This window comes from Poecilia formosa, unplaced genomic scaffold, assembly GCF_000485575.1.
Source record: "Poecilia formosa unplaced genomic scaffold, Poecilia_formosa-5.1.2 Scaffold387, whole genome shotgun sequence".
NCBI lineage: Eukaryota > Metazoa > Chordata > Actinopteri > Cyprinodontiformes > Poeciliidae > Poecilia > Poecilia formosa.
The window spans coordinates 360-12,729 of NW_006800326.1; the positions used below are offsets into that span (position 1 = coordinate 360).

Consider the following 12,370-nt stretch of genomic DNA (forward strand, 5'->3'; position numbering starts at 1 on the left):
GGAGATCCTTCCTGCCAGCAGCCATAACTGTCTACAATAACTCTGAAGAAGTTTGAATAAATTAGATAAACTTTTAATTTACCTTTGGGATAAAAAACTACTTCTGATTTTGAATATCGTTTATTTATTTCAGCTACCAGGCAGAATGAAATAGAAAAAATATGTGGTCTAATGTGCAACTGTATGATATTGGACAAACTAAAGAATGTGGAGTGTTACCGCATTAAAGTCTAGGTAGTTTGGCCGGCGCAGGGCATTCTGGGTATCTGCAACCAAACAAACATGCTGGAGTCTAGAGGCAGCAGGAGAAATGGCTCTAAGCCAAAGACAAAAGATAAATCCTCCAACCACAAAATGACACCACTTCATTTTCGTTTATATTTTGTGAAGAAAGTTGTACTCAGTGTTTTCTAAAGATGATTTCATGTTGTTTCCTTCTGTGGTTCTTGGTGCAGCGCCCCCACAGGTGAGGAGGGGAACAGGTTTTTTTCCCAAAGGGTTTGGTTGGTTTGATTCAGAACAGTGAGAAAGAGAACCACAGCAGCTAAAAATGTAGCAAATGTTGCAACCTTAGTCTCCAATCAAACCGAGTCTACCGGACTCAGGTGGGAAAACAAAGATCTTCCATCCTATCGCATGTTCTCATGTTTTATTGAAGTAATCGGGCATGATTGTTGCACATGAAGACAATTTTCATTATGCTCTATCTGAACTGAACTTATATTTAGAGCATCCTCTTCATGAAAATGCTTTACAACAACAGAATATCTTCAGTCGAGGGTTTCTTCACAACCGTTGTAGCACAGACTGCTACACGAGATCCTTCCTGCCCACAGCCATCAGAATATAAAACAAATCTTTGAAGAACCTTGGGTACAATGAGTTTCAGCAACATTTAATTTCCCTTTGGGATCAATAACGTATCTTTGAATTGATTTAAAAGTCAGTCAGAAGATCTTCCAATGAGCCGCTTCATTTAATTTTCACTCTTTCTCTCCGGGTACTTCTGTTCCTCGGTGCATTAAGAGCGAAAGCATACAATTTGTCATCTATAAATGTAAAACACTTAAAAAATTTTAAAACCACAGTGAAAATATTGCAGGAGTGACACAGGTTACAAACATGTAAAAAATATATAACAAATTGCTTTTCACAAACTCAAGGACAAAAATAAAACTCTTCTATTTATATTATATCACATTATCAGGTCATATCAGGTGGTTAAAACCACTTTTTAACCAGATGTCCAACAAGTTGTTGCTGCAATGTTTAAACATAAATTACATTTCTGTGATGGGAGATTAGCTTAATACAGTTTGTTGTTCAAAATGTCAAAAAAGGTTGACTAGAAACATTTACATAAAAAGTAGCACTTCATTAAGACACATTTTAAACCATTAAACCAAGAATATTAAGAGTTTAAACTGATTTTACTCCACAAAAACATTCTACTTTTATAAACCGATGCATCTGAGGCTGCATTAGTCCGTTTAATCCTAGAAAATCCAGTTCATGTGGGGATGCTAATCAAACTCGGAAAAAACAACAAACCTCAGGTCTCAGTTGGGTTGAAGTGAACTCTGGTTCGGTTCGAATGCATATCAGAACACCAAGCAAACCAGAGACAGTTACAAAAACAGGAACTGGACTACAGCGCAGTGCATCCTGGGTAAATGCAACCAAAACAAAATGCTGGAGTTTAGAGCTAGCGGGAAAAATAACTTGAGGTCTTTAGCCAAAGACATAAGAGAAATCATCCAATCGCTAAAATCTGAGAACTGCAGCAGCTGAAAATGTAACAAATGTCGCAACTTTGGTCTTATTGCATATTGCTGTCAGACTGTTTCCAAAGCTGCATGAACCAGCAGATCAAGTCACTGGATGTCAGCTTTGGTCTGTGGTTCAGAAATCCTCTAGTTTGATCGGACAAATCTTTCCTGAGGCGAGTGTTGGGGACGTGATGGTTGTTGGGCCCACAAAAGCCTGGAATCAGTGGTGGCCATAATCAGTAGTTTGTGGTCTGACCACGAATGCACTACAGGCTGCCACTGATACGTTCCCTCTGACTGCAGCTCCTCGACTCCTCCGCACCCTTCAAGTCTTCTGGTTTTATCTCCAAATCAACGGCGGCACGTGCCAGCGCTCCTTCCTTGATTGGCTGGCAGCCGGGGCTACAGGGATGCTGCTTGAGCGTCGCTGCGCTCCATCTGGTGCAGCTGAGGTTTGCAGGCTGCGCTGCAGCGAAGTGACGACACGGCAGGCGGCTCCTCGTCACCTGAAAGACAAGCGGAGCGTTATTTGCAGACAGGTCTGATAAATCCATGCACAGACTGTAAAATCAGTGCAACAGTATTCAGTCCCCTGCAGTTATAGATAAATGTGAGGAGAAAGTAAGATGAGCCATGGGTTGCTTTTTTTAAATTTATTTATAAGCATTTAATTAAGTTTTATTTGTTTGACAAATGTATTCAAGAGGGTATAAAAACAACAACTAATTATTAGGGATGCAGGTAATTGGTATTGGTCTGATAAGTAAACAATCTATACTTATTTTTATCCGTTTCTGGTCATTTTTTCCCCCATAAGTTTAAAATAATAGCAAAATGTATATAATATCAATTAATATCAGTAATCGGCCACAGCAGTGATACCAACATCGGATATCGATATCGGCCCAAATCTTCATATTATCTCTAATATTTATATCCCTCAATTTTTTTGTCAATATGCTGTTACAACCTGTAATTTCAATCAATTATATATTTTTATATTATTGAGCATCAACAATACAAATTAAAGACAAAGACAAAAACCTCACATGAAAAACCAAATGAGACTTTTGTTTTGCATATTTTATTACTCGTACTGTTTAAAAGTAAACATTTATATTTAGACCCTTTTATCAGCTCTACTGCAACTAATTAATGCAGTTCAATGTGAGTATAAATGCTGAAGGCATCAGAGGTGCTTACTATCAATAATTTGATGATTAGTTGATTAATTGGATAAAGAATTGGCACATTCTGAAGATTTTTCATTTAATCCCTTTTTATACAATATTATAAATGCATTAAAATGCCAATAAACAAATAAGTTTCTTTTTAAATAAGAAAATAAACATTGTATTGCCTAAAATGCATAATCATTCCTTTAGTGATAATTTGCAGCGAAGGATGCGTCTGCAGTTTAAAATAATGCTTTTAACATCCACACGTGTTAAATGTTCATTAGATTTTACAGTTTACTGATTTTTGTGAAAGTGTTCTTGCATTATTATCATGCATTAGTACCATTATGTTACCTGGAAATGGTTTCAAAGCAATCTTATCGTTTATCGCAACAACTTATGGGTCAATTCATTGTCCAGCAACATTTGTTATTGTGACAGGCCTAGAGACAAAGTGGCCTAATCAATTATTATTGATATCATCACATGAAACGATATGTAGCTGAAACTGAACGGTGACAAAAAATGAAAAGTGTGGCAAGTTTCTCGCTCTTTCTTTGAGCTCTTTAATAGTGTTTTTGTTCTTAATCTGCAGAAAATCAGAACTAAATGAGGAATTAATGTAACTCTGCGGCGCTGCAGCTTTACCGAGGCCAGACGAAGACGATTCGCTGTCTGCCAAAGAGGAAGAGTCCGCCTGGTCATGTGACAGCCCCTCCATCAGGGGGATGGAGAGCTCCGACGACGGCACGGACGAGTCATAGATTCCAGAATCCCGAGGAGGCGGGACGTCAGGGCCGGAGGAGCCGGGCTCCTCGGTGTGGCCCGGAGCCGGTTGCTCTTCATCCTGGAGGACACACAGAGCTGAGGAAGAGGAGGAAGACTCTTCGGGTAAAACTCCAGATCTGCCGGTGGACAATCTGCAGAGAAAAAGCAAATGCCTCTTAACTCAGGGTCTGTACCCACAGTAAAGTTTTCAAAGTAAGTTTTTAAATTTTCCCATCACCACTTTGAAGACAAAAACAAAACAAATGAACTGAAGAAGACAGTTTCAATTCAACATTACATAATCACGGCAAAACCACAAAATCCGAAGTATTTTTAGTCTAGTTTCTTCCTGCAAATATCTTAGTACACTAGAATAATTTTCAAGTAACTTATCAGCAAGATACAGAAGCTTGTTTTAAGTAAATAATTTCTTGATATTGATAAAAGTACTAGCTTAATACTCTTTTAGGGGCAAAGCTAATGTTAGCATGAGGGCTAAGTGGAGCGAATAGCATGTTGGCACCAGCAGTAGGATGTGGGTTATCAGCAGCATGTTGACTAACAAAACATTACTCCATGGCCGTCCAACATTAGTGTATGAAGTAAAATCAGAATGAGGGTTATGCCGGGCATGATGAGAGACACTAAAGGACTTCATACAGAAATCAAGCACTTTCCAAACCTTGAAAACATGAAATTCAAGCACTTTCAATGATTTCAAATGGCAGTGCACCGATAAGAACATTTGAGGCGATATCAATATCCAATATTCATAATGCTGCTATGACCCATGACTGATATTTACCACTATTATATGTAATTATACACATTTCACAGCCGCTTTGGAGGAAAAAACTACCAGAAGTAGATGACGACAACTAGGTTTGTTTCAATGCACAATAAATCAATTAATGGCATAATAAATTAAAGCAAGTTCAGTAATTTTTATTTGCATGATTTATTGATTTTCTCGTCTTTCTACCAAAAACTGGATGATAAAAGTCTTCAGTCTGGTGCTATGGTCTCAACTAGGACCAATTCTGTTTACAGAGACTTCATAATTAATTTTATTTGTTGTTTCGTTTATTTATTTTGGATATTTGAAATGTCCTCCAGTTCCAGTGCTAAATGCTCATTAGAATTTAAAGTTATTGATCCTTGAGAATCTGTTCTTGATTTTTTTTATGCCATTACTGGAAATTACTTGAAAATGATCTCAAAACAACAATATTATCGTTTATCGCAATAACTTTTGGAACAATTTATCATCCAAAAAAATTTGTTATCGTGACAGACTCAGCAACAATATAAAAACAAATATTGGTTGTTAATATCGGCCCAGTTTTATTTGTCGGACTGATATCGACCTCAGTGCTGATATGTTGTGCATCTCTTCTGTGTAATAATGAGGAGTGTGAGGTGTTGAAAGGAAATGACAGGCAGCCATTTCCAAAGCAGCGGACCTGGAAGTGGATCCAGGGATGGATGCGGAGCAGTGCGGCAGCTCTGGACTGGAGCCAGCGGCTAGCAGGAGCACGTTCCTTCTCGCTTCCCCCTCCAGCCCCTCCATGGACGGCGTCCTCACCAGAACCTCGTTCAGCACCACGCCGGAGTCAAACAGTCGCTCCGGCTGAGGCACGGAGGAGGAGCAGGCCGGCCGTGGAGGAGGAGGAGCGTGTTTGGAGGAGGAGGAGTCCGACGGAGCCAAGGACGCTCCTGGGGGAGACGGCTGCTTCTCGAACCAGTCCGAGTTCTGGCTGATGTGCTGGTGCATGTTACAGATCGAGACGTAGAGCGAGCGTCCGGATTTGCTGCGGAAGTAGTTCCTCCTGGAGATGTTGACGGGCTGCTGCTCCGAGTCGGCCAGCGCAGACTGGCTGGAGTGGAGCCGGCCGTAGAGCTGCGGCAGCTGATCCATGAGCTTCAGCCTGAACCAGGGGGGAAAATAAACCTGAGAAACTGCTTCTGTTTATAAAAGGACACTTACTACGTTTCCCTGTACAAATTAGATCTATGGTCTATACAAAACATGTTCATTACATGTTCTGGCACAAAATTATACTCAAAGATATTTTATTCTGGTCAGTTCTGCCCATTTTGATCTGTTTTAGGGCAGCTTGTCAATTTAAATCCAAATAAGCTGCTCCTGGCTACGCCCCCCAACTCAATGTCTACCGTATCATGTGAAAATGGCTGCAAACAGATGAGCAACTATGCAACTGAACATCTTTGAAAAGCAGAAATGGAGCCTCCTGCACAACCAACAAGAATGCAGCAAGTAGTTTCTGGATGCTAAGTTGACAATAAAACTCTTGTCTTTTCCAGCAGCCATTGTGCGGCGCACACAACTGTAAAACCAGCTGACCAAACGTGCTGGAGCTCTGCTGGGGTTGCTAGGCAACGGTGCAACGCCTGTCAAATGTGACTTAACATTCGGGAGGTTTTTGAAATGGCTCCTTTTCCAAACAAAAGACATTAACATATTGCCAAAAAAAAAACAGCTGCGTGGTTTTAAATGCAGTTCAGACCCAAATGAAAGTCCAAAAACATGCAAAAACTGAAAAGTTCCCCTTTGACCCACTGCTGGTGTCAGCCGTGTTTCTACCTGGGAGCCAGACTCAGCGCTGTCGGGATGTCGCTCTCTGTGGAATAATCAAAATACACTGCCATGAAGCGGCTCAGCTCCGGATCCCTGCCGTCCTCGTTCTGCTTCGCCAGCCGCAGCTTCTCTGCAATCATGGCCACGGCCACGACAAACAGGTCGCTGTGCGATCCGCCGGTCGGGGAGCCGCTGCCGCTGTTGCTACGGCGACCAACGGGAGTCTTCCCTCTGCGGCTTTTCTTTTCCACGTAATATCTGAGATAGTTGGAAGTGGAGACAGTCAATCAATGCTATTGGGCAAATGGAAAGATTAATTATATATTTATTGTTTCCTGCACAAAAAGAATTCTCTAACTGGTTGAATTTAACATTTAGCGTTAGCTTCTGCTAAGTAACATATCAATGTAGCACTTTAGCGTTAGCTTCTGCTAAGTAACATGTCAGTGTAGCACTTTAGCAGACCTAATGTTTATGAGTAACTGAAAAGTTAGCACAACTAACTTTTCAGTTACTGCTGTATTCTAAAACAAAAAGGTGCGCAGCATTGGCACAAAGGTAAAGCGCGTAAGGTGTGTATGGAGGACGACGTCCATCACAAGTTCAAGTCCCGGCCTGATGACGTTTGCAGCTTGTCTTCTCTGTCTCTCACATCCACCTTCCCCTACCTGACATCTGTTAAATAAAGGCCATCAGAGCCAATAAAACTTTTTAAAAAAATCCTAAAATAAAAAGTATTAAGAGATCAAGTTTATTTTTTGAAATCTGTTATTTACCACCATCTGGTGGTTAAAGTTGGGACTGGAGGTGAGGATGGTTTTTAGGTGCTGACTTTTTTTTCTTTATCTTCAATAAATTCAGGCTCTCAACATTAGAGGGAGAAGTACCGTAGGCCTTTAGAGCAGACGGTGATGATGAAGTTCGCTTCATCCAGCTGTCGGCTCAACCAAGACATCTGACCCTCTTTGCACATTTCCAGATGTTCCCACAGGTCCAGCACCACCTGAATTGAACAACTGATTAATTACACCTTCATGTTTTCTGTCATTTCAGCTTTTCCAGGTCCTGTCTGCCTCACCTCACAGCCGCAGAAGTCTTGCAGGAAGTAGGCAAAGCTCTGGATAACACTGGTGTGTTTGGAGCAATCTCTGTTGGAGTAACAGATGAAAACTTTGGGACGTGGCCACGGACGCTCGCTGTTCAGCGCTGCGCTCTGATTGGACGACTCGCTGCTCTCCTCATCCAGCTGGCTGTAGATGTTTTCTAATAGCACACAGAGATCACAAATGTCTCAATGCTAAAGTAACATCTCTTGTTTGGAAGATGAAAGTTTTATTGGTAGTGACTTCAAGGTGTCTACTACATGGACAGACTAGTCAATTTGCATAGCTGAGGTGCATTGCATGTGATCTGGACCTATTCTTACACACAAACTGTTGTTACATCTTGGGATCCCTTCCATGTTTCTGATCTTTCCATATTTTTTTCCAATTCATGTAAACGACTACTAGACTGTTCCCACAGTTTTACTTTCTCTTAACCTAGTTAAGTTTCCTTTGAAACACGGTAACATCAGTTGTCAGCATTAGCATCAAGATTGAATGTTAGTGTTAAAAGCAGCCATCCGCTGTAAAAGAAACTAAACCAGGAGAGTTTTCTGAATCCAGCATTAAAAGCAAAACATTAGAGCGTTTTTCTGCTATGCCAGGGTTTTAGGATGCATTTAAAATTCAGACTGCAGCCATTTTGTTCATGTATTGTTCTCTTGCACATTGATTAAGAGTGTCCACATATTTTCTTTTGTTGGTCTCGAAGCCATGGGTCCGCTATGCACTGCACCTGCCTAGTAAGATAGAGCGTGTGGTAATTATGTATTAAATAGGCATGTTTCAAAAATATCCTGCCTGAGACGCTCCCAGCTCTGGATTTCATTGGCTAGCCTCACCTTGCTGCTTCTTGCGACACACTACAGTGAAGAGGGTGGCGAAGGCTGACATGATGACCAGCGGCACGGTGATGGCCATGGCACGGATAGGCCCCGCCCACGGGGAGTGGACTGAACGACAAAACAAACAGAACTCATTCAAATAACTGGGGTTTTAACCGTAATCTGGCTCTATAATGCTAATGAAAGTACAATACAGCAACTACATATTACTCATGTACATTGTAACACATTAAGGTAGACATTTATTCAAGTCTAAATGTTAGAAAAGATGCATTAAAATGAAAACTGCTTCTTTCATGCAGCCTCACCCTGGCTGACGTGGTACTGCATCTGCCTCCTGGTCGTGTTGCTGTTGTCTCTAAGCTATAAAAGCAAAGACAAACAACGAAAGAGATTATTATTACTGTAAATGTCTGAACACATCACAACATGATTGACATTGTACAAATGTAACATGGCTTTCTTTCAACAATGTGCAGGTGCTCTGACAGTTAGTGGTCACCATAGCAACAAGTAACCAGCAGCTCCTCCCCCTTTTTCTGTATTGTGGTTTATTTAAGATCAAGCTTTACATGTTTACTTTACAAGTATTATATTATTGTAACATATATTTCAGACAAATGTAACCAAAATCAGTGTTATGTAATTTTGCCTGGTTTTGCATGTTTTTAACTATTAATATTAATGTCGTGTTTAATTTTACAACAGCTAACTGCTGTTAACGGCTCATTAGGAGTTATTGCTCTGTAGTAATAGTTATTTACTATTTTTCATTTAACATATAGGGAATATAGAAGCTGCTGGACTGATGTTAACCACCAACTCGATTTCCTCTTTTGTTAGAATAAATACAGTGAACCTGAATGTGTCTGTTGTGAAGTTAACATAACGGACATGAGACGAACAAAGCTTGCTAATAAAATTACTAAAGTCTAATTTGATGTTGTGGACAATTAAATTAATTGAGTCATTTAGATTTAATTCTTCTGGTCAACATAAAGTCAGTGTTTGTGGTCCTAAGTAAATAGGTGGCTTCGTACGTTCTTTAGTTCAGATAAATAATGTCCCTGTGACTTATTCCTAGTCGCTAAAACTGTCTAAGCCGGTAACAAGTGCACGTTAATTATTAGGGAGAGAGCTACCGTTAACAGATGTGGTTCATGGGTTCGGACACCGGCAGGGCTACTCCGATTGTCTGAATCATGGACAGAAGCGGGGCATAACGTCTGGATGTAGGTAGTTAGAGCTTAGACGAATCTCTCTCGCGCCCAGCTTGAACAAAAAGTTCTCTAAATTCTTATTTGTGGTAATACTCTGGAATTAGAGGCTTTTCGGACCCGTGAGACGGAGAGCTGGTCAGTAGTCAGTCCGCTGAAGTTGGGAGGAGTTAGGGGCGTGACTGATTACTGTGGATTAACAGATGGGTTACATGATAACTCCTTTCATATGGTTTGGATACTGGACATTTTGGCATCGATCTGATACCAAATAAATACCACCAATGCCAATACTGATACCAATACTTTTCATTAAATATGATATATCATCAAACTTCTGACTTTTAATTCTTTTGGTGATTTTTCTTTTGAATAATTTTGTTCAAACCTATGACAGACTTTCAAAGTTCAAAATACATTAATAACATTAACCTGATTTGTGTGCATTTTAACCAAATAATGTGCAAAATATTATAATTTGAGAGCAAATTGAAACAAGATCTTTGCTGAGGCACCTTTGAGAAATAATAATAATATATTCTTCAATAAAAATTGAAGAATATATTATCACATCTTTATGGTGTAGTTATGTTATAACATGACGGTGTTTGAAAATGTACCTCTATTACGTAGGTTCCCTGTGTGATGTCCTGAAGGACACACGTTGTCCTGGCCTGGTTCAGGTCCTGCCAAAACAAACAACTAAAATCATCTACAAATATCTACTTTTTTAGGCCTGTCGCAATAAGCAATCAATAAATCACATGTTAGATTAAAACAAGCTAAAAAATTATTTATTGTTTTTCTCTTTTCTCTCTGTCAACCAAAACCAATATTTTGGAAGAAAATTTGAGACTAAAGCAAAGTCTGGTGCTTTGGTCTCAACTGGCCCTTTTTTGAAGGACAGGACTCATAATTCATTGTATTTGTCGTTTCTGTTGTGTTTATTTTAGACATTTAAAATATATTTCCATTGTTAAATGTTCATTAGAATATAAAGTCTATTGATCTTTGAGAATGTCTTCTTGCATTTTTATGTAAATGCCATTATATTACTTAAAAATACTCTCTAAATAACAATATTATTGTTTAACGCAACAATTGCTGGACAATTTATCGTCCAGCAAAATGTATTATTGTGTAGGAGCAATCTTTGCAAAGGAACAGTCGAGCCTGACCTGCCTTCACACAGATCAAAACCAATAAAAACTCGTTGATTGAGAGACTCAGTGCAGTTGAACACTGAGTGAGTGAAGACGTCCCATGTTGTTCCCATGTGTCTGAATCACAGCAGAATACCCGGAGATTAAAGGGCCGAGCCGCTGGACAAACTTCAAAGAGGATGCAGCCAGGAGGGGGCAGTAAAATGGCTGCTCCCTCCACCTTCCAGTGCGGATCTAAACGAGCAGACGCTTCATGTGGTTGGATATTTAGGTCACATTATGGGATCTCGAAGCACGCAGGAAAAGGTTTATTAGAATCTTAAAAGGCTAGCCTGAAAGAAAAGGACTGAAAACTCAGCTGTTGTTAATAAACCAACATGCAATAGAACAAGCAGGAAAAATACTGCTTATGCGTCAGCTAATAGTTCAGCTGACTTCATTGGACCTTACAGTTAAGCCCATAATTATTCATACCCCTGGCAAGATTATGTTTAGGGTGTTCAAAGTGGGGCTGGGGGCCATTTGTTGCCCCTCCAATGATTTTACGTGCACAATCCAAGAATAAATTAAATAAATTAGGAAAAAAAAAGCTACAGATATAAAATTATATAAAAATATTAGAGGCAACAAAAAAATTATAATCTTTGCCAAGCTTTCTTTCTGTTGTCATGGTAACTAATCCAAGACTGGAATATTATTTTATCTGTTTTGCACATATTATTCCTCATACATTTCTTGCACAAATTGCAAAGATTTCTACTTGTATTTATACAGCCTTCCTTTTTTTATTTGGTTCTTATTCTATGTTATTATTTTATTTATCTTTTAATTTCCACAGAGAATGACTCTAAAAGTACCACTATGTTTTTAGATATGATTTTCTTGAAATAAAAGAAAAAAATTGTAGGAAAATATATCTGCCAAGAAGCTTCGTTAAATTATGTTTTATTATTTTGCACACCCTGTTCTGGCCGGATCGTTATTTGTGTTGCGCAGCACTCTCACTTCCGCTTCTGAGTTGTTGATGGAAGCTAAGCGTTAGCAGCATAACGTCCAATATTCAAGTTCGGCCTGGGAGGATTTCATTGTCTGATGATAATGTCCGGTTGAAATTTGTGTCACAACAACAATATTATCGTTTATCGCAAAAAACTTCTGGGACATTTTATCGTCCAGCAACATTTGTTATTGTGACAGGAATACATGTTACTTTGAAATAACACATTTAACTCTGGTATAATGGAAATATCTTGGTAGTTTTGATACTGCTTCACAGCAAACAGAGAGCGGTCAGCCTTACTGGTCTGCAGCGCTGCACCCTGAAGAGACCGTCCTGCCGCAGCCTGTAGTAAAGGTAATACAGCTGGAAGTTGAAGGAGGACGGAGCCAAATCAAACGTCACATGAAGGTTCGATCCAAGCTGAGACACGTTCAGGGTCTTTGGCTTCCAGACTGAGGAGACAGAACCAGAACTCAACACCAAAACTCTGGATGTGTACCGACATGCAATGATACGAGATAAAAACATTAACATGCATGAATATTTAAAAACTTCTGGATCTATTTTTACTCTTACATCTAATCAAAAGGCATTTGGTCGCATATTTTTCACCACAAAACAAATATAAAGGAGAAAAAATATATAAAGAGTTGCATAGTAACTAGTTACATGTACTTGAGTAGCTTTTTGGAAAAAAAATTAAAAAAATTTACTAAGCTGTACTTTTT

General features: G+C 39.4%; 1 protein-coding gene across 3 annotated transcripts in view; it reads right to left on the bottom strand.

Annotated features, from left to right (window-relative positions):
- Window positions 1-632: 632 nt before the first annotated feature.
- il17rd (interleukin 17 receptor D) overlaps window positions 633-12,370 on the bottom strand; it is a 37,869-nt gene continuing 26,131 nt past the window's right edge. The window contains exons 7-17 of one of the 3 annotated variants that reach the window (XM_007575720.2): window positions 11,943-12,094; window positions 10,100-10,165; window positions 8,571-8,625; window positions 8,260-8,370; window positions 7,393-7,577; window positions 7,202-7,317; window positions 6,321-6,572; window positions 5,373-5,643; window positions 5,179-5,336; window positions 3,596-3,867; window positions 633-2,275 (exon numbers count right to left, since the gene is read on the bottom strand). In XM_007575720.2, the coding sequence (XP_007575782.1) occupies window positions 2,172-2,275; window positions 3,596-3,867; window positions 5,179-5,336; window positions 5,373-5,643; window positions 6,321-6,572; window positions 7,202-7,317; window positions 7,393-7,577; window positions 8,260-8,370; window positions 8,571-8,625; window positions 10,100-10,165; window positions 11,943-12,094 (1,742 nt within the window). In that variant the 3' untranslated portion in view covers window positions 633-2,171. Of the gene's footprint in view, window positions 2,276-3,595; window positions 3,868-5,178; window positions 5,644-6,320; window positions 6,573-7,201; window positions 7,318-7,392; window positions 7,578-8,259; window positions 8,371-8,570; window positions 8,626-10,099; window positions 10,166-11,942; window positions 12,095-12,370 lie in introns of all 3 variants that reach the window. The other 2 variants (XM_007575719.2, XM_007575718.2) reach the window with 2 other exon arrangements.